The sequence below is a fragment of the Alosa sapidissima genome, chromosome 23 (genome assembly GCF_018492685.1).
Source record: "Alosa sapidissima isolate fAloSap1 chromosome 23, fAloSap1.pri, whole genome shotgun sequence".
NCBI classification, from domain to species: Eukaryota; Metazoa; Chordata; class Actinopteri; order Clupeiformes; family Clupeidae; genus Alosa; species Alosa sapidissima.
Window position 1 is genome coordinate 16455179 of NC_055979.1, and position 21830 is coordinate 16477008.

Sequence of the window (21830 nt, forward strand, 5' to 3'; positions counted from 1 at the left end):
TGAATTTTCAGTTGACCTTCCTCACAAAAGCACAAAACCAATGCACTTGGCTGTCTGTTCCAAGGTCCTCCATTCTCCAAAGTCTCAAGACTGTGGTGCAGAGACTTTATATAGTTAACCCTTAATTTGCCATTCACCACCACCAAGCTGTGTTTTGATTTAGAGACAAAACATTTTTACCTGTTTTATTAATGGTGAAACAATAAATGTTGTTAAATATATCTGTTATTAGGCAGGGTGAGGCTTATCTATTATTCCCTAAAACGAGGAAAATATTTACAACACGGCAACATTTCATTGATTTACAAGTATTAAATCATTGGATTTCTCTCCATGTAGTTCTTTGCTTGACACCTACCTTCTCTTCATTTTATTGTATAAATGGACCACCTGCAATGAGAGATTACCTTTCCCTTAAGTGGAATTACAAATTCTGTCAGGAGTCGTAGTCAAATTCACCTGTTTTTGAGTGTTTTTTTGTTCTGCAAATGTAAAGCAGAATAGCAGAAGCCAGAGCAAGCATCCACATGTCTTACTGACATTTAATAGGAGACAAAGGATTTCATTAACGATGCTGGAGAACCCAAAGGCCATTCATTGGAGCTCATAATAGACTTATTGTAGTGCCTGTGCTCAAGGAAACCTAGTCTTTCAGACAGGGCATTTGGGTAGGCTACTCCTGTGTCAGAATGAGCCACTAATAGCATTCTATTACAGTGGCACACTGATTACTGGATAAAGAAAGTGTGGAGGTTTATTGTGTGGAGAGGCAGTGGAGTTAGACTTACACGGATTTAGACTGAAGTTTGGGTAGATGCTCACTTGCAAATTCATGGTACTAGCAATGTCACAGACAACCTACAGACAGTAGGCTATTCCATCCAGACAGTACTGCTACTAAATTATAGGCCTATCACTTCACACAATTTCAACATAAAGCATTATGTAAAACTTAAGATATAATAGATGGCTGTGTTCAGTATGTAGGGAGACAAAAATACACACCAAGGTGGTGATAGAATTATGCACAATGTAAACTTGCTCCATTTCACTCAAATAAGGCGATGCTATTAGTTCACGTCCAAAACCTGCGCTCCCGCGGGAGCAGCGGCTCTGCACAATGGCAGTGTCGGGCTCTGGGGAGTATCTCAGTCAGCAGCTGGACGTGAGAGCTGGTCCACAGAGCCCACTGAGAGACAGCATGGGGGCTCTCATCCAGATGGCTCGCCGCGGCGGAGACAATGCTGCTCTCTGCTCACGGCTTGTCAAGTCTACGGCCCGGCCGACAGGATACACCGTGTAGCGTGTGCTACGGTACAGGTGCTAATCACAAAAGTGACAAAATCCCACAGGTTGCTCTAGTCAGCAAGGTCATAGATGAACAATGTGTGTTGTGTAGCCATTCCAGATGGTGTGTGTTTTTGAATAATAATGTGATTTTGGGGTAGTTTTTCCATGTTTTTATCACCTAGGATAGTAAAAGCAGCAATGGACCTAGAGCTAGTAACATTCATTGTTGTGACTGAATTGTTAATATTTCAGAGACACATTGCAAATTGAACAAAGTATTTCATTTTATTTAAGTCTCATGTAAATTCGCAAAATCATTATTTGAGTTTTTAAAAGATCATAGGCTAGGCCTACTGCATAAATATCCTCTCCAATTTCAGGAACTACACCTCTATTATATGTAGGCATAGACCTAAATAAATACATATATAGATAAATATGAATAAATAGATAAAAAAGATAACTTTCTATGTTCTTATACATCTTAATATAATGTTACGACTGTAGCACAATACCTAATTGACACAGACCTAAATCTGACTATAACAGGAGGCAGAGTCTGGAGTTGACAGATTTAGGCTGGTTGTTGATTGGCTGTGCTCCTGAGATGGTGTGGGTGGCTGTGCTCTTGGTGTTTGGATCCTCACTGGCCACATCAGAGGACCGGGCACTTCTTATTCTGTCTGGGCGCTCAGAGACTACAACGGAAAAGTTGATAGAAGCCTTATGATGCAATTATTTTTTTCCATTTGTTCATTAGTCAAGTACCTTGACCTCCATTTATCCATAGCACATTTACCCTTAAAGCTCATGAACATCTCAAAAAATACTTGATGAATAAAATACTTAAAGGGAAAGATTGAAGTGACCCTACACAACTTCCTATCTAGAATTCCTCATTGATAACTGCACTGATAACAGGATGAAAGTAAAGTAGATATTTTTGGCTTCCCTCGTAGATGGCCATGGTAATTGTAATGAGCCATCAAGCAGGGTCCTCACCTTCTTAAATAGTAAATTTAACAACCTGACATGGCATAGTTTGAGACACGGATACAGGTTAATTACTGTAACACTGACTTTCATAATGTGATCTGGAAAGCTTTACAGAAGCTAACACACAACAATTAAAAAGAAAGAGAAGCTTGAATGTGTGAACACTTCTTGTCTGTCCTGTGTTATAGTGACAAAGAGACTATATTGACCATGGTTGGTGGGAACTAGACTGTGTTACTATTTGCCTTTTCAAACACATACAACAAAGTATATAGCACTTTCAATGGCCATGTCTGTTTTCTGGTCAAATTTACACCCCATCCCCCATATTTTTTTTCTAATATTGTACCCCCCCCCCCCCCCCATGTCCGTGCTGGTTGCTGTGTCTGTCCACTCACCTCTGCGGCTCTGTACCCGGCCTTCTGGGGCGTCCCTGTACAGCTCGTCCGACTCCCTTCCCATGATCTGCTCCTCTGTGGCGTGAAGGTTCCCCAGGAGGAAGTAGGTGGACATCAGACCTTTTCCCTTCACCTCGATCTCCCCGCGCTCTCCAATGTTGAAGCCTTTACCCTCCAGGGCCCTGACGAGGGAGCCGATAACGAGACCTCAGGACTCGGGGGGGCCAGTGGTGCTAATGACATGCTTCTAAGGGTCACGCTGGTAATCCCTCAGCACCCAAAATTCTGTTTTCCTTTGTGGCGAGTAGCCAGTTTGCCATTTGTGTCCATTAATGTTTTTGTGTGAGTGGTTTTTACTTGTTGTTTTGTATTCATTCACTGTACATATCTGTCACTGCATTGATCTGATTTGTTTACAGTAAAAGGAAATAAGATCATATACATCTATGTTGTATATTCAGTATAGTTCATATACCTTTAGGCGTAAAACAAATACATTTCTCTCCATTTGCTGGCCGTGGTTTTACTTATAGCTCTGATGTTCCGTTTCTATTTCCCCTTAACCCTCTGAAGAGTTAGCAAGAAGTAGCAAAAGCTTAGGCATTTCTGTGAAGCCTGACATTTACTTGAATGAGAATGAATGTTTGTGTGGGTTGTGGAATGTTTTTGAATGTGGAATTTGAACAGGGTTTTTGAATGTTATGTGAATACTGTAGGACAAAAACATGTTCATAACAAACCGTATATGTGTAAAATGCATGGCAATGTTCATCATTGGTTGGTAAATATGTATAATACATTACATGTCTGCTTACCTGTCTGTCCATCTGTCAATCAAAGCGCAGTGCATCTACATGTATCATTTGTTAACTTCAATTCGCAATCATGGCTCTGTTTTTCATTCAGCATATAGGGTTAGGGTTAGTGTTCATATACTTAATGGCAGTTGTGTTTGCAGCTCGCACCTGTAAGTAAATGGACTCAAGTGGATGTGGTCAGGAACTCCATGACTTTCCATGCGAGAGGCCGTGTTGACCGTGTCTCCAAACAGGCAGTAGCGCGGCATCTTGTCCCCTACCACACCTGCCAGCACGGGCCCCGTGTGGAGACCCACGCGTATCTGCAGCACACGGAGAGAGCACAACCAGAAGGTAACGCCAGAGTGTTGACTAAACCCAATCATGCCATTAATGCCTACTTAATGGCATTCTTTTGCATTGCTCTAACCATGGTCTGCGTAACCATTTAGTGAAGTACATTTTGACCTGTCATATTCTGTTAAAAATAAAACTGCCCTTCATTTACTGTAACCACATACAGCCATCTTTGGGCTCGGGGGAGGAGTTTTATGAAAAACAAAAACAAAAAGATGTATATTATTACTTAGAAGATCTGGAATAGGGAAGATAAATATTTTTCCATTGCTTTTTTCTTGCGTTTGACCTACATTTAAGGCTTTCACTTAAAATAGAGATTAGCATATTTGCTTTGGAAGGACTACTCATTTCCAAAGCTTTGACCAAATATGTATGAATTTGGTGAGGAATAAGCTGAAATTGAATTGTACTACATTTCTGTATGGGTGGTCTGCTCAGAGATTTACTTGTACCTGAATGGGCTCTCCTGTGATAGGGTTGGTCACCTCCCTGGCAGCAATCCGCATTCCCAGGGCAAAGTTGGCCACCCTCTCCGCGTGCGTCTCTGTAGGAATTGGCACACCGCCAACGACCATGTAAGCATCACCAATGGTCTCGACCTGACAAAGACACAATGTTCAGGCAAAGCGACCTTGGGTTTGAGAAAGGCGCTATATAAAATAAACGTATTATTATTATTATTATTATTATTATTTCCAGTGAGTCGTTCATCACAACAGAGTGCTATGGGAAAATAGCTCCTAACAAAACTAGTTTTACATTTCTGTCCCCATTCAAGGGATTGTATTATCAAAAGCAAAGATATTTTTTCTCACAGTTATAGAAACGACATACATTGATGCATAGAACTCATGCGGTATCCTGAATATCCTCGTTACCTTATATACATCATGGACGCTCGTGAGGCGATCAAACTTTGAGTACATGCAGTTCAGCATGTGGACTATCTGAATGGGCTCACAGGCAGCACAGATGTTGGTGAAGGTCACCACATCACTGAAGAGGATGGTGCACACTTTAAACTCTCCTTTGAAAGAAATGAGGAAAAAACATGAAAAATCCCACCGACTCCCAAGACTCACCGACTCCCAACGCAAACTCAAGCATGTACAAATTGCATTGCTTTATTTTGCACTATATACTATACTGATTACTTTGTAAGATAGTACATGAATGTATATAGTATATCCTACTGCATGTCATGTCATGTCAACATATATGTGTTTTGAGTCATTATGCAAAAAGTCTCAATGCCATACACATGTATAGTAAAAATTGGACCTTGCGTACAGTGTTGAGACTGCATACATGCACACACACACACACACACACACACCTGCTTCTACTTTCTTGCCCTCCTTCAGCTGGTTGGCGACGTGGCGAGGCAGCATGGCGTAGAGCAGTACCTCTGTCTTTTTCTTCTCCACCTCCAGGTGGCGCGAGAGGACACGCAGCTCTTCCTTCTTGCGCTCCAGCTGGTTGGAGAGCTCGATTTCGGCCAGCCGCTGCTGGTTGAGCAGGATGAGGTCGCGTGTGGTGTCGTGCGGTGCGATGTCGGACAGGTGAAGGCCGCGCGCTTCCAGCTCCTGAAGGCTGCGCAGCTTAGGCGAGCACAGGTACACCATGCACTCCAGAGACTCCATCCACACCATCTGCCCTAGAACACACACACACACACACACACACACACACACACACACACACACGGATGCAAGCATGCATGGACATACACACACAAATACACATAAGATGATTAACTTGTACTTTGTACTTTGAATTTAAATTCTAACCTAATTTTCCCAACTTTTAGACTGAAAATCCTTGTCCTTGGCCATAAATGTCATCTGTCTGTCCGTTCATATGAGTGATATGAAAGGGTGCCCTACAAAAATGAACCTTTTCATCTTTTTCAACGTCTGAGTAGACTGGAGGCATAAATTATTATGTCCTCCAACATGCTGACTGGTAAAGAGCTATGAGCTTACCAATCCTACGTGTAAATCTGAGAGAAATAGGCAAAAAAGCTGTAGCCTTTTTGGTTTATGCTTATGTTTATGGTATTTGGCAGATGCTTTCATTTATCAATTAATTTTTAATTTACATATTTATATATTTGTATACAATTACATATTTTTATTTTATATATTTTATTTTATATATTTGACCTCTGAGCTTCAGCATGGCCTGCTGCTGGACACACTCCGGCATCATCTCCCGCCGTGTCTTCAGCACAAACTGGCTGTTGATGAACTTCTTGATGCTGTCGATGTTGAAGGTGACCTGGGGGTGGACGATGCTGAAGTATTCGTCTAGGCGGATATCCATGTTCTGGAGGCCAGGTACAAACTTCTGGATGTTGACACCTGTTTGCTTCACTTGCAGCTACCAGAGACAAACAACATTCTCTTAACATTCTCCTAAAAAGGGTGTTATTGTATTGGTATTATGGTTGGTATTATAAGTTAGAGCCCTTAATGATTATTTGCACAAGTGACAGAATTCTCTTATGACAAGTCCTCATTGGCCTACTTTGGTTGCCATTTTAGGTGTGGCTCTATGAAAGGGCCCTGGCTTGAGTGAAATCACATTTAAGCAATAAGTTCCATTTGATGGTCTCAATTAATGTCTTACGATGAGAAATTGACATTTTAATTACCTGTAATGGATATGATCAGACACTTAAAATCTGTTGCAACCAGTGAATCATCTAATGCTTATGCAGATCATATTTTGTGTTCATACTAAAAAGGCAATCTGCTGCAACACTCCCATACACATGCTAAAAGGAAGGATAATAAATTATGCATTACTGGCAGTACAAGCACTGAACTTCATGTCGAAGTTGCGATGGACTTCATTAAAACTGCATATATTAGAATCGTTAAAGATATGCTACATTAAAAGTGTCAAAAACATAATCCTGAAAGAGCCAGGCATAAATATAAAAGCTTAAAAAGGTGATTAAAAAATGGAAAAGGAATACTATTCCTTCACCCTCGGAAATTACCCGACCGACAGCCTTATTAAAACATTAATCAACTGTAATCAATGTAATAAGTCTTCATCTCAAATCCAGAATGTGAAGAGCAACAGGGTGGAGACTTTAGCAGGAGTCATGACTCACATTTTTATTGAAGACAATGTGGAAAGGAAAGGCATTACAAAAGGCCTTCTCCTCAATCCACAGCCTCTCCGGATACTGTGGGATGAACTCAGTGACAAAATTCCCTGGAAACACACACGCACAAAAAAAAGGCACGACATGGGAGGTTGAACAATTCTTTTTGTCTCCAACAACCATCATTACTCTAGGTATATTTCTTGTGAACAGTTTTCAAGATCTGTTTTTAGACAAAAATAAAGGGACATTCTTGAAATTCTTGTGAAAGGCAACATAACAAAATAAGTGAATGATGAGAAGCGTCATCTAAAGCAATATTTGAATATGAAATAAATAACTGTTTTTTGCTCAGTAAGAAATATATTTTTGACTATAACTATCCTTTCATTACATACAAACATACTGTACATACAAACAAGAAGACAACAACCTTGGCCAAATCGAACAATGCTCCTGACAATGTCCCAAGGTGCCCTCTTCCTTGGACATGCAGGAAGGCTGCTGTATCTGTCCTTCAGTCTGTTCATGGTCTCTTCCACCTCCTGTTTTACAAGGACCAGTTGCTATGGTTATTTATATAAATATATATTTCCTTTTTATTCTACACTGGATCTTGTATAAAGGGCCTCTTTTTGATTAACATGTACATGTACTGTAGTCAGAATCGAACTTTTCAAAGTTTGAACTTTGCAAATTCATACAAAGTAATATAACATGAATGTGCTTGTTTGCTGTAGAGAGAGACAGTAGGGAATCATGTTTCTCCATTGTCTATGGTATCTATGGCAGTGTATATGGTGTCTATGACAGTATTCTTTGACTTTTTTGCTGAAACATCTAGAGCATTATTTACACAACCATACCAGTTTAAACAAATGTGGTTAAATCATTTTTAACCAATCATCCTGTTGGACACTATCAGCTAAACGAACAATGTCTCAAAAGACTCAGATCATGCAAGGCTGATCGTGGCGCATAATCAAATGCCCTGCCATGAACCTGCCAATGTTGATTCACTATCAAAAACAGTGTCATTAAAGCTCTTGACTATCCCTCTGGGTCTTAAAATAATTCTTTAAAAAGTTTGAGTCCGACCCAGGTAATTTCCCGCTCCCGCTCCATGTCTTTCTCCCACTTGCTTCCTGTCACTGTTTTCACTGTCCTATCACATTAAAGGCATACCCCCCCCCCCCCCCCCCCCAAAAAAAAGATAAATAAATTAATAAATAAAAATAATTATAGAATTTGTCAAGCAGCAAACACGCAAACGCAGAGGGAACTCCTCATCAACACTATTTCCTCTATAAAGCAACATGATAATGGGCATACACCGACCTTCTTGTATGCCTCTTTTTGAACTTGGGCTTGTCCATCACTGGGCTGAGCTCTCCTCTGTGCCTGGTTAGGCCTCTGGACCACGAGAAAGACCACATGTTCCTTCTTCCCCGTGCGCTCATTCTCCTCTGATTGGTTAAGCACGGTCATGTCCACCTCACTGTCAAAGAAGTCCCTTGCTACCGCCTCTATAATTCCTACAGACGTGGACAAAAAAGGGGAAAAAAATCAGATATCAATGGAAAAGGCTCACAGCGGTAGTAGTTTTGGGGGAAGGTTTGGATCACATTCCAAACTACTTACAATGTGTGTGTGTGTGTGTGTGTGTGTGTGTGTTTGTGTGTGTGTGTGTGTGTGTGTGTGTGTGTGTTTGTGTGTGTGTGTGTGTGTGTGTGTGTGTGTGTGTGTGTGTGTGTGTGTGTGTGAGAGAGTGAGAGTGAGAGTGAGAGTTGGTGCTGTTGTTGTTGTTGGTGGTGACGGTTGTTGTTTTTGTTGATGTGATTGATGTGGAGCCTCACCAGGCACTATGTGATACAAGCCTTTGCGATCGGAGTAATAATGGAGAAGCATTCTGTTGTCATTCATTTTCTCAACCCGAAAGGAAGGCGCGTTCATCTCCTGCAACAAGGCAATGGCCATGACATGATCTGACATGTTCTCCGCTCAAAGTGAAATACATACAGGACATGAATAAAATGGATATATAGACCCAGAAAGGGCATTAAACCAAAATCATATACACATGACCTCAGCCGAGCAGAAAGGGTTCCATGAGCAACAGAAAAAAATTATGATTCACATTATGTTTTTTGTGATGTTATGGTGAATAACACCACCATCAAATGGTGAATACACATTTTCATTGTGCATTCATCATAGTGATGTTTGTTTCATAACAATATTCTTTTCCTTTATGTGTTATTTTTTTTTTTTTTTAATGTGTTATAATGCTTGGTTGAGCACACATGGCTTGGCAAATCAGAAGCCTGACAAACAGGGGCGGAGCTAATGGTTCACTATAGGGGGTGCGACGATCTTTAGTGGGCCCCTACTGTCGGTGTTTATTCCAACATCATGTTTTTATTTAGCCCACTTCATATTGTGCTTATTAGAGGCTGAGGCATTTTGTTTATGTCATGATGATGACCTAGCCTACAGTTTAGTCTGTGCATCGGGGCAGCTGTGTGTATCATCAGGCAACTCAATGAGAGAGAATTTTCCGTGTGTGTTCACACAAAGTTAGCCTACCATAACTTCCCAACTGCTTCACAACTGTGCAGTATCCCATTAACTGATCGACAATAGGCTATTTACAAATTTCTTTAAAATTTGTAAACACGTTGTCAAAATCAACTTTAATGTACGCACCTTTTGTTTGAGCAGGAGAGGTAATAATAGCCTAACAAACGCACGCAGCAATTACAGAAGTTGTGGGCTAGGCTACTTGCTTTAATATGGTTGCCTGTTATCAACACACAATGTTAAGCTAATTCACTAACTCGAGACTTCAAGGCTATCATGGATATAAAACGTTTTTTGGAAACAATGAAAGGGTGGAGGTAGCAAAGGATGGAGGCAGCAAAACTAGAGGAGTTATTTCAGATGAACAAGGTAGGCAAATGCTTTTCAAAACGTTAGCATTATAATGTTTACTGATGTTAAAGCGCGAACGCTGTTTAAAGCCATACACAACGGTAAACTAGAACAAAACTAAAGGTAACTTTACCCTTATAGGGTCGTATAAAGTTGTCCAAATGAATTATTAGGCGTTATTGTTGTATATTGCATTTTGTACTAGGCTACTTTTTAGGTGGCCAATGCATGAACGAAACCGGGAAACGGACAAATATTAAGCCTTTCAATGTTTTGTTGCGCGCGGAGGGGTAGATGCGCTTAACATTCATTCCTGCTGGCGCGCCTGATAGTGACTGCTGTTGTTAGGCCTATGCTCCTGTCTCTAAATAGGCACAGTGTAGACTAGACCTACACTGTAACTAGATGTACCGCAGAGCGGTACAAAATATGACCGCCGCCCAATCCAGCACATTTATAAATCAGGCTGAAAGGCCTATATGATTCTAACTGTCTCACTAAATTGCATTATCCACACTCAATTCTCACCGGTATCTGCTACACAACAAGTACTAAAACATGATTAGTTCATAGATTTCACATGTAAAATTAATTTTATACAACCCCACCCCCATCTTGCCTGTTCATAATTCTGAGAAATTCTTGAATTGTGTGCATGTGTGCGTGTACACGTTTATGTTTATGTGTGTGGGTGTGTGTGTGTGTGTGCGTGCTTGCTTGTGTGTTTGCCTGCGTATGTGTGTTTGTGCATGTGCATGCATGCGTACATATGTCTACTGTGTGAGTATGTGTCATACGTATGATTACTGTGAATGTATGTGTGTGCGTGTGTATCTGTTTATGCACATGTGTGCACATGGAATGGGTTAACATGACCCCTGGAGGCAAACATACGGAAAAAATTGGTCATCCTAGGCCCTACGGTTCTCAAGATATTCACAGAAAACTGTTTCTGTCCTACCCTCCTTTCGGGGGGTCCAGTACAGCGGGGGGGGGGGCTACTTATCAAAACGAAAACCGATGGTTCCATGCTATCCATGTGGGGTTACATGCCCACCAAGTTTCGTGTACCCCGGTCTTTCAGTGTCCCGGGAATCCTTGTTGGTGTACGGTCACTAAATGTACACATAAATTATTTTATTGTAAGGCCCCCCATGAACGAAAGTTCACAAAACTTGGCATGCATTTGGAGGGTGTCATAATGATCCTACACTTTCAATTTCGTGCAGTTTTGACCATGTCAGCCAGAGATATTGTGGTGAAAACACCTAATGTTTTGCTTTTTAATTTTTAACTAGGTGGCGCTATACATGAAATAAGTGGTAATGGGATGGGTTGACATGCCCCCTTAAGACCAACATACAAAAAAAGGTGGACCTCCTAGGCCCTACGGTTCTCGAGATATTCACAGAAAACTGTCTCCGGCCACCTACAGGCCAGTTGGTGTATAGTAACATAAATTAATTTATTGTGTAGCCCCCCATGAACGGAATTCGACGAAACTTGGCGTGCATTCAGAGGGTGTCATAATGATCCTACACTTCCAATTTCATGCAGTTTTGACTATGTTAGGTCACAGATACCTGCGATTACAACACCTCATTTTTACTTTTTTGTGTTTAACTAGGTGGTGCTATATATGAAATGAGTGGTTATGGAATGGGTTGACATGGCCCCTTGAGATCAACATACAAAAAAAATTGTCCTCCTAAACCTTGCGGTTCTCGAGATATTCACAGAAAACTGTGTCTGCCCTACCCTCCTTTCGGGGGGTGCAGTCCAGCGGGGGGGCTACAGATCAAAATGAAAAACGATGGTTCCATGCTATCCATATAGGGTTACATGCCCACCAAGTTTCGTCTACCCCGGTCTTTCAGTGTCCCGGGAATCCTTGACGGAAATTTGGACATGCGAAAAAGAAAAAAAAAAAAAAATCTGACTAAACCTATATGACCGCCGCTTCGCTGCTAATAAATGCAGCCTGTAGCATAGGCTACTTTGGCAAACCCAGACCGGTTGTGGCATCAGTTTCGCTTTTAAAACGCAACAGTGTAGCGAGAGGGAGAGTGCGGGCTATTTAATTTGCAGCATGACAGACGAACTCCCATTGTGAGCGCACTCTACGGACCAGTGGCATCTTTAGTAGGCCTAACATTTTAGTACAAATAAGCATCGGTAAATATAACAATTAATCAAGATAGATTTGGCCAAAAGTGGGCCCCCTTTGCAGTCGTGGGCCCGGAGCGACCACCCCGCCCCCCGCCCCCGCTCCCTCAGCTTATGCTGACAAATAGTTGACAAAAGCAGTACATGAAATAGATAAGAGCTATACATGTGTTCTTGGAAAGAGAGTATTCTGTGGAATAAGTCTTTCATGAAAGATCATTGAATCCCTGAATGAAAACCTGGAGGAAGAATCAATTTCAATCAAAGATGAAGTCATTTTACAATACGGAGACTCACTTGATAGGACAACGCTAGGTAGCTGTGAAGAGCATCCAGGTTTTCGATAAACTCCACCAGGTTGCCACCGAGTGTGCGCAGCATGGTGTCGTAGCCAGACATCTTGCAGAAGCTGAAGAAGTACTCGCCAAAGAGCTTAAGCACCACCTCTGAGGACACATCTTCACGAGACAGAGGTCAATGCTAAATATGTTGTTTATGTTTACGTTTACGTTACGTTTACGTTTATGTTTATGTTTATGTTTATGTTTATATTGACGTTTACGTTTTACGTTTTACGTTTATCTTTATGTTTATGGTATTTGGCAGACACGTTTGTCCAAAGCGACTATAACCACTAAATTATTAGTTACAAATAATAGTTTGAAATGAACTTTAGATTCAATTTATAGATGATAATGTACAGAGTGAGTTACAGATGTGGAAAAGGAACATCAGTACTTGACTGGTGAAACCAATCTTTGTTCCTGCTTGTCACTTGCCAGCCAACAATGAAAGGCACACTCTGTACTGCTGCTATCACATCTAACCTGCAATACAAATGCACATCATCTTGATCATGTATGTTTAAATGTTGCCTGTTAAAGTTAAGAAGTTAAGTAAAAAAAAAAAGTTAAGTGTTGCCTGTCTAATTAAAGAATTCCCTCTGGTCATACCAGACCACAAATGTCAACCCTCAGTAAGGATGATAGAACTGGTTGTTCTGTAATTGTTGTTGCATAACATTTTTTGAACACCTGGTAGGATGGGCCCAAGAGGCCTGCGCAGGTGTGCGAATCTGTCACAGAATCACACCTCCGTTTTTTTGTTGTCCATTGGCTTGGGTTACAGAGGAGTGAGTTACATAACAACACCTACACTCCCAAGGAGGGATGTCCATCAGGGACATTGTTAGCACCTGTGTGGTCGCGAAAGGCCAACACGCAGTCCACCCCTCCGCCAAGGATAAAGTTGATAGAATCATGGCCAGCTCAGAGGCCGGGACCATAACTGCTTTCACAGTCGTCACAAAATACACTGTGCTGGGGGCTCTATGCCGCTCTGTGTGTTATTGCCACTATAATCCGATTTTACAAGTGGACACATGATGTGGTGGGTGGAGAAAGACAGAAAGGAACGGCAAGGGTTCACTCACCCAGCATCGCACAAGCCTCCGAGACCAGCCTCAGGGTCATGATGTCGTCATAAATTTCGTAGGTCATAAAAGTGTCCTGGACCTCGGCCAGTGTCCTGTACAGGAAAACGCAGTTTGGTCCAGGTATCATAAAGATACCACAACAGACAACCCCCAACCTGGTACTCTGACTCAAATGGACGCAAACCATAAAACAAACTATGACAAAGCAATTATGATGATGAATCATTTGCCTTAAAAATGACCTCATGCTAACGGAACCAAATATTTTTTAAAAGGCACCTTAGTTTTTCCCAAGTCTCTTCACCAAACTTCTCTATGACCAGGGATTTCAAACAGGTGTTGATGAAACCGTACTGCACAAGGAAGAAAAAAACAACAACATGATCCCCAGGCCTAACATTTGTATTAATGAAAATATAAGTAAAATTGGTACACACTTACCATTTTTCACCAGCTTGTTCAGACTTGCCTTATCCTCACAGTGCATTCACAGCTCTAGACCAATCTCTCACATCACACACACACACACACACACATGGACAAACACACAATAGGGGAGGGGTCTGTGGAAGACGGAGAGAGAGAGAGAGAGAGAGAGAGAGAAATTGTATGTGTGAGAAACATTGGGGGAGAGCCTGCCTCCGCAGACTGCATGTAGTTTACAATCTTTAAATAGGCTACAAATATTCTCGTGATAGTATAGATTTATAATGTATAATTTGAAAGAAATATTTGCATCTCACTTGTTCTACAGAGAGACAAGGAGCCCAATTCTGATTTCATATGCTGCCTTTTTTATTTGATTATACATGACTTAATTAACTTTAAAAGATTCAGATGTTTTAGTTAGTTCAGTGACTGTTAAGTGAAGTATTAAGACATTTAAATGCTACAGTAAGAATTCTATGGACTGTCTGTGAACTACAAAACAGATTTGAGATCATATGTTGTACAGCTGCTACCCACCCATCCCCGACATGGTCAGAGAAGCAGATCTTTCTGAGCTGTAAAAAGATTTGACTTTATACTCATAACAGCCTACTAATAGCCTAATAGCCAAATCTCATATTAGACTGATTAGACTGTAGCCTACTATGTTAGTGAAGATTGACAGCGCTGCTCAGCCTATTTTATTACCGCCAGGGAGTTTGTTTGGTTACACTTTACTTGACAGTGTCGACATAAGAGTGACATGACACTGTCATGAATGTGTCATAAACAAGTCATAAACCAATTATGACATAACGTTTATGTGATTAAGTGACATTTGTTTTTTTGTCATAACAAATTAGGATTAGGATTAGGGGTGGGCGATATCGCCTGCGATAATATCCTGATTGTTGTATTTAAATTACTTATGGGGGAAAAACACTCGAAATCACGCACTGAAGACTCATACATTCCCAGGATGTGTAGGCTATGTGGGAGAAGTGCAGCAGAGCAAGTGTCACGTGATCACTAGTGGGTCACAACGTTGTCCCATGCAGCCTAATGTTTATTTTGTGCAGCGAGAGTAGCCTTCTTGGGATTTTATGCGGCTACTTCTGTTCAAGTAGCATTGATGAGACAGTCACGTTTTTTCCTACATGGTATTATATGGAGAGAAAACATTAGCCTTTGAGTATTTTAATCGTCAGTTGTAAACAAATAACTATTCTCATGTAACTCTTTTGTAAATGGACTGAAGTTCGCTCTAAATATCTACGTTTACCGATTATGCTAACCGTTAGCATCTCTATGGGATTTCTCATATACATTAGCCATTAACTAACGCATTAGTTTCTATTCTGTAACTTGGAATGCTAGCCTACGTGATTGCTCTAAAACAAAACATAGAAGGAAATAACTGAGATGTAAGCTACTCTGTTGGTCTGCTCTTAGTTTTACAGTGAATCCTATGTAAAGGTTTGAAAGGAACTTCAGCTTCAGACTTTCTCTTGGGAAACTGTTAGGCCTATTCATCTTCTCTAATGTAGCTGGCTAGACCATGTCTTTGCCACACACACAAGTGGGGGCAGAATTGGAAATGTGTCATAGAGTGATAATGCATTGGTTGATTTGGTTAAAAAGTCACAGGTTAGGTTATTGGTTATTGTAATGATGCTATTCATAAATAATGAGCTGTAAAGTAACTCAGACTTTAACAAAAAACATTTTTTTTAAAGGATATCGACTAATTATCATTATCGTCAAAATCACAAAAAATATCGAGATATTATTTTTTGTCCATATCGCCCACCCCTAATTATGGTTAGGGTTGGGGTTAGGATTAGGGTTAGAGGTTAGGATTAGGGTTAGGTTTCATTTGTCATGACAGTGTAATGTCACTCTCATGTCGATACTGTCAAGTAAAGTAGCATTTGTTTTTTATTACCATTTATCTCTCTGTGCCCATCTGTCAGGAAGATTAGCAAAAACTACCTGATCTGATTTACTGAAACTTGGTGCAAGTGTGGAAAAACTATTCAATTTTAGAGTGGGTACAGATCCAGGATTCATCCAGGATTTTTTTGCCGCTTTCCTTAATACTGCAAGATAGTGCTTTTGGCCTTGGCTGAGGGCTGCACTCTCCTAGTGCCCCTCTAGCTTGTAGTTTAACTCTGAGCTAGGGGGAGACACAGTAGCCTGGTAAACCAAACTCATTAATGAAGACACTCACAATGTTAGCATTTACATTACTCTTATGTTTACTACGCCTTTGATGGTAGGCTACTGTTGTTCTGTTTCAGACTTTCAGAAACAGAATAAAGACTTTTACAGTAACTAGCTTCCATTTCACCAAGGGACTTTTTGACCTTGTTAGCCTGTTTCATAGCCTGTTTTATGGATAATAAAAAAAGTATAAACTATGTCAAGCTTAAGTTCTCTTTGCCTTTTCTACGCCTCCAGGGGCAATTCAATTGTGGAGTAAAAAGTAAACACCATAAAGATTAGGCCAACTCGTTTATGTTTGAAAATACAGTAGGCCTTCGTTGAATTTATTCAAATAATAACAAAAAAACATTTTACCTAGAAAAAGCTGTCACAACATCAGCACAACACAACATCATCACACATACATTAGCCTACTCTTATTTATTTACTATTGCAAGTCAAGAGCTATATATACTTCCTTTATACACTTATAAGGTGTAACAATAAATTAATGTTGAATCCTGAATCTTGAAAAGTTTATGTATCTGTATCTGTGAATGTATCTGTTCATGGATTAAAGCTGTGATGGCAACCCAGTGTTAACGCCAAATTTAACTAAACATGCAGGCTTTGTAATAAACAGTACATTAAATGCAGATACTTTAGGAGATCATATTAGTGTCCCTAGGACAACTCACCTTTGGAATAACCCGGCCATCACAATCCAAAATACGAAGAAAAAGAAATTGGAGTTCCTGGATAAACCGTAATGACCATCTCAGATATCATTTTTCAGAAATTATTCCATTTAAGCAGCTTAAAAACAACTTTAACCTAACTGATAACGAAATATTCCGATATTTACAGTTAAAAAATCAGATAACAGAAAGTTTTGTCCTAAAATATGACACAGAACTGTCACCCATTGAAAAAATACTCTTAAATCGAGCAGGACATTTTTTATTAATAGGTATACCTTACTGATTAAAGCCCAAACAAAAAAATATTCCTTGCAGAAAATATATGAAAGCTGGAATAAGGATCTTCATCATTCAGATACGGATACATGTTGGAAAGAATGTTTACATTTAACAAATGCTTACATTTAACAAATCACTACCAATGAAAATCTCCGCCTTATACAATATAAGCTTATGACCAGGATATACACTAAGTCCAAAATACATACATTTCATTCCTCTTCCTCCACCCTCTGTGTTAAGTGCTGCTCTCAGGAAGACACCATTACACATGTGTTCTGGGAATGTGTGAAGATTCAAAAGATCTGGATGCAAATCCAAAATTGGTTAAACATAGAAAAAGCGATGCATGAGGACAGAAATAAAAAGCAGCAGTTTAATAAAATATGGCAGGAAATCTATAATGCTTTATGAAGGGCACAAGTAAATAAAACTGATGAGCTGGCTTTGATCGGGAACCTTTTGTGTTTTGTGTGTGTGAGGGTGAATGTGGATGTTTTGTCTATGTTAGGTGTTGGTATGTGGGGGCGGGGGGGGTATTGGGGTAGTTGGAGGGTATGTGGATATGGGTGTAGATTTATATTATGTGTAGTCTATATGGGTGGAAGCCTATGTATTGTGTGACTGAGTGATTTGTTGTAATTGAGATTATGATAGTAAATATCTAATATTCTGTTTGATATGCATATTGGGACTCCAATGTAATCTCTGAAAAGTAAATAAAAATAATTATAAAAAAAAACCCCACCAAATGTAAAATCTCACCAATAAAAAGCCTAGATTTTTCAGTTTTCTAAGGGCCGTTCACACCAACAATAATAAGTATAACAATAACAGCAAAACATATCGTTCTAGCTAATATGAATGACAATGTCCAAACAACATGAACAAAGATATAGTTGCGGATCACTTTCAGAAAGCTGACAGTCAATCAGAATCCATAACATTTTAGCCATCACATTCAGACACAACACAGGGAGAGACTTCACTTATCATGTGGACACTTTTATTGTTATAGTTATCATTATAGTTATCATTCCAGGAGTGAACGGCCCTTGAGGCTTAATTCTGAATTTCCCATTTGCAAGACATGATCAGATCCTTTTTTTTTACAGCTGTGTCAAAAACAAGCAGACACGCATAAAATATGGGGATTTTTATTTTCACTTTCATAAGAAAAAGTACCTTGAATACCTAGGGGGAAATCAGGGACAAACTTTCCCACTTGAACTTTCGTCCTGTGCCTTGTCAGAGTGAGCTAGCGTTTACAGCACCGTCTCAACAGGAGCCGGTCTTTCCCCAGGCCATATACGCTTCGCAAGGCTGAAGCATCTCCCAGCAGCTCTACTCGTTAATAATTAATCATTCAAGGCCTCTCAGCTTGAATGCTGTATATAAACCTCTTACCTGTGTATGGAGAGCAACTCACAGACTTGCTGTTGTTACCGGCTCCTGTCATCTTCTTACTCCTTGCAAGCAAAGGAAACACACTTATTCAAAGGTATTGCAAACTTACTACAAATATAATGATAATGTTACTTTCTGCTACTGAAAAAGCTTTACTCAATTTTGCTAGATCGTTATCTTAGTTGTAGTCTGACAAGTGCAGGATCAATAATGATCAATCTTCCTTGTGGAGGTTTGAACTTGTTGAGGAATTTCTGTATTGATTGCTGAGTCAAGACTGTACAAGTCTGACTGAGAGTGTTTTTAGACCTACATTACTGGATGTAAGTAACTTAGTAACAAGAGTATACAAGTCGGACTGAAAAAGCTTGTAGACATGATACGGAGTTTGTAATTCACACCCCACCATGTCTGTGTGTCCTGTGACAGAAATGCAATGTTGCAGCCGCCTCTTGTGCAATAGGCTAAAATGATTGAGCATCCCTCTAGTGTTCATATATCCTACCATTTCTTTTTCTTCTAAGTATATAGCCTCTCTTGCCTTCATTCAGGTAGGAGACTGACAGGGCTGAATTGAGTGTGAAGGAAGCATCTACTAATCCTCTGTGTGCTGTGTTTTTGTAATTCCAGAGGACTCCCAAAGGGTTAGCTGCAGCAGCTCTTAGTCACACTGGGAAGATGTTTTGCGAAGGTGCTCTATGGGTTATGGAATACATGGAAGAGGCGAAGGCTCAGAAGCCCTCCACGCGGCCCATTGTGCTCCTGAACATGGTAGCCGACAACGCTGTCTCTGGTGCAGCGGCCATCTTTAGTCCAGTGGGGAGCAGCTCGAACACATCCCGAAACAAGTGGATGGCAAGGAAGGAGAACCAGACATCCGAAGCCTGGAGTGCTGGCAAACTACCTAGACTTCCTTCTCTACAGGAACAGGCATGGAGGAAGACTTGACATATTGCATTACATTTCATGACATTACATTTGCATTTAGTCATTCAGGAGATATTTTCTCATATTTTCTCTAAAAAAAAGTTAAAATTACTCTGCTGGGAGAGTTCTAGTGATCAGTTTGCTCTTCACTATTTTCTGGAAACTGAACTACACTTGGAGCTAGGTATGAAAGGCCTCTTTTCCTTCCAGAGATGCGATGGATCTGAAACTTTGGCCAAGGAACCAGTGCACTGCTTTGGAACCTTTCAATAATCACAGATCGTCAATGAAATTCAACCAGACAAACAATTTCTTATTTATTCTTTTTTTTTATTCCTATCTAAAACAAGAGTGAGTCAAATTAACACAAATTCAGTAAAAGTGTAGTTCACACTATGCATGGCCAGTACATGTGGACATTAAACTAGCATATTGAGCCATCCCAGAATACTCACTGGAAAGCAGGTACTGTTTCTAATGAATGTTCATGTCTCATCCATAGTCTACTTCTTGACAACCTGGAATAGGATGTCAGTATTTTGACACAGGTCTCTACCAAACTCTCATCTTTGTGAATATTGTCTGTTAACATTTTTTATTTTATTTATTGTCCTTGCTACTTATTTTTTGTTTTTAATGTAAGTTAAGTATCAGACTATAGTTGTATTTTCTTGTTTAGTGTTTTTGCCTAAACTGTGCCTTTACTGTGGGTCTTATATTCTCGAAGGGATTATTTTAATTGTTATGGCATCTATGTCATGAATTTCACTTTTATGAGCCCATGTTGGGGAAGTCATGTCTTAAGGACATTTTGTGTGTGTATGGGGGTGGGGGCAGATCACAGTTCACTGATAACATATACTGTACGACACATGTTCCTTGGACATCTCATTAAAAATGTACTGCACACAGTGTCACGAAACAGTCACTGTCACAATCTTCTTTACATACAGAACAGTTCAAAAGGTCAGAGCATGTGACTTGGCAGGTGTTATATACGCTCATGTCATGTAAGCTGTTTTACATTCAGTTTGTAAATAAAGTGGAGTTCTCTGGTATTGCTTTGTTGACTGTACTTATTCAGAACAAATCAATCATTGTTTATATATATATATATATATATATATAAAAATAAAACAAAAATATAAAGTCTGTAAACAAGAATTTTGTGCTTTATCCACAAGCTTCATGTGTGAAAAATATAAATCACAGTGAAGAAGAAAATGACCCAAAGCTAGGCTCATGCTCGGTGGGGTGAATGACGCTCATCCACAAGCCTTCATTGTTAGTTCCCTAGATGTTACAGCAGAGGGCAGACTCCACCAGACTGACCCTTTTTTAGTTGCAGGTGGTTGAAGGACATGAAAAACTTTGGAGGACTTAATTATGTTAATCTAAGCGAGAGGGCCCAAGCTTTCATGCCACATTTTAATGAAGCCTGAGCTGGAGGACTCAAGGACTCAAGAACATTATCAACCACATTGATAGAGTCCTGTATCAGTGACACTTTGTGTTGACATTGCATGCCTCTTGATTTGTTGGTGAATCAACAAAAGTAGGCATTGGATGCATTCAAGAATTATGATCAGAGAGAGAGAGAGAGAGAAGAGAGAGAAGGACAGAAAGAGAGAGGAGGCTGTGAAATTTACTAAGATCTTATAAATAAAAATGAAATATTTATTGATTTGAACTCTGTTTTTCAAGGAGAAATGAAACTGTATGGCAGGTCATTAAAAAGGGATTGAGGACAATGATTTTATTCCATATGGGGGTTTGTTTGCTCAGCCCAAGGACATGCAATACAAAGCTTCACATTTGCATGGAGACCTTGGGAAGCAAATGCCTTGCGCTTCTGCAGACCTCCCTGTGCAGTAACATGTTGGAGCGATCTAATTGGACCAGACCACTGTACCTCACCACAGTTAAAGGGGCCAGTTTCTGACATGGCGCTTCTGAGCAGGAGTGAGTGAATGTTATGGAAACTTGAAAAAGTATAGTATACAGTATATAGTATATATATGGAAAGTTGAAAAAGTATACCTATATACCTGCCTTTTAGCTGGACAAGAGGAGCTAAAAAGTGAAGGTGTCAAGAAGAATATAACGAGATTACAGTGTTAAAAAATAATATACTCAGATTCTGTATCAGAGATCAACTAGTCCATCTAGATATGCTTGCAATCTTACTCATATTTCAGACATGACATTGTGGCCCAGCCTTCACTGTCTATTACAGACAATCATTAAGACCTAACAAGATACAAAATGGTGAAGACCGATTTCAGATTTCTGTTATGTGGACTTTTTGCTGTTGAATAGCATTGCCAGATCAAACCTATGCATTGTATACATGGACACAGTTTTGGCAGAACAGCAGCAATATGTATCTGG

The 21830-nt window shown here is 40.0% G+C and overlaps 1 protein-coding gene and 1 long non-coding RNA gene across 3 annotated transcripts; one reads left to right on the plus strand and one right to left on the minus strand.

The window, feature by feature from the left end:
* Positions 1–1556: 1556 nt before the first annotated feature.
* gucy1b2 (guanylate cyclase 1, soluble, beta 2) lies at positions 1557–17052 on the minus strand. Of its 2 annotated transcripts, XM_042079814.1 has the most exons (16): positions 16824–17052; positions 13933–14054; positions 13771–13844; positions 13489–13583; positions 12354–12514; positions 8816–8915; positions 8298–8494; positions 7393–7504; positions 6966–7069; positions 6007–6223; positions 5178–5498; positions 4720–4868; positions 4294–4440; positions 3650–3804; positions 2685–2866; positions 1557–1988 (listed from the first exon to the last, which is right to left on the minus strand). In XM_042079814.1, exons 2-16 carry the CDS (start codon positions 13933–13935, stop codon positions 1831–1833), a joined length of 2175 nt encoding a protein of 724 aa, XP_041935748.1. In that variant the 5' UTR covers positions 13936–14054; positions 16824–17052; the 3' UTR covers positions 1557–1830. The 2 variants fall into 2 exon arrangements, with proteins under 2 accessions (XP_041935748.1, XP_041935749.1); XM_042079815.1 differs by lacking the exons at positions 13771–13844; positions 13933–14054; positions 16824–17052 and adding an exon at positions 12795–12883 and having other exon boundaries at positions 13489–13518.
* Positions 17053–18251: 1199 nt separating this feature from the next.
* LOC121698097 lies at positions 18252–20497 on the plus strand. Its single transcript, XR_006026693.1, has 2 exons — positions 18252–18606; positions 19143–20497. It is a non-coding gene; the product is annotated as an uncharacterized LOC121698097 (long non-coding RNA).
* Positions 20498–21830: the final 1333 nt, after the last annotated feature.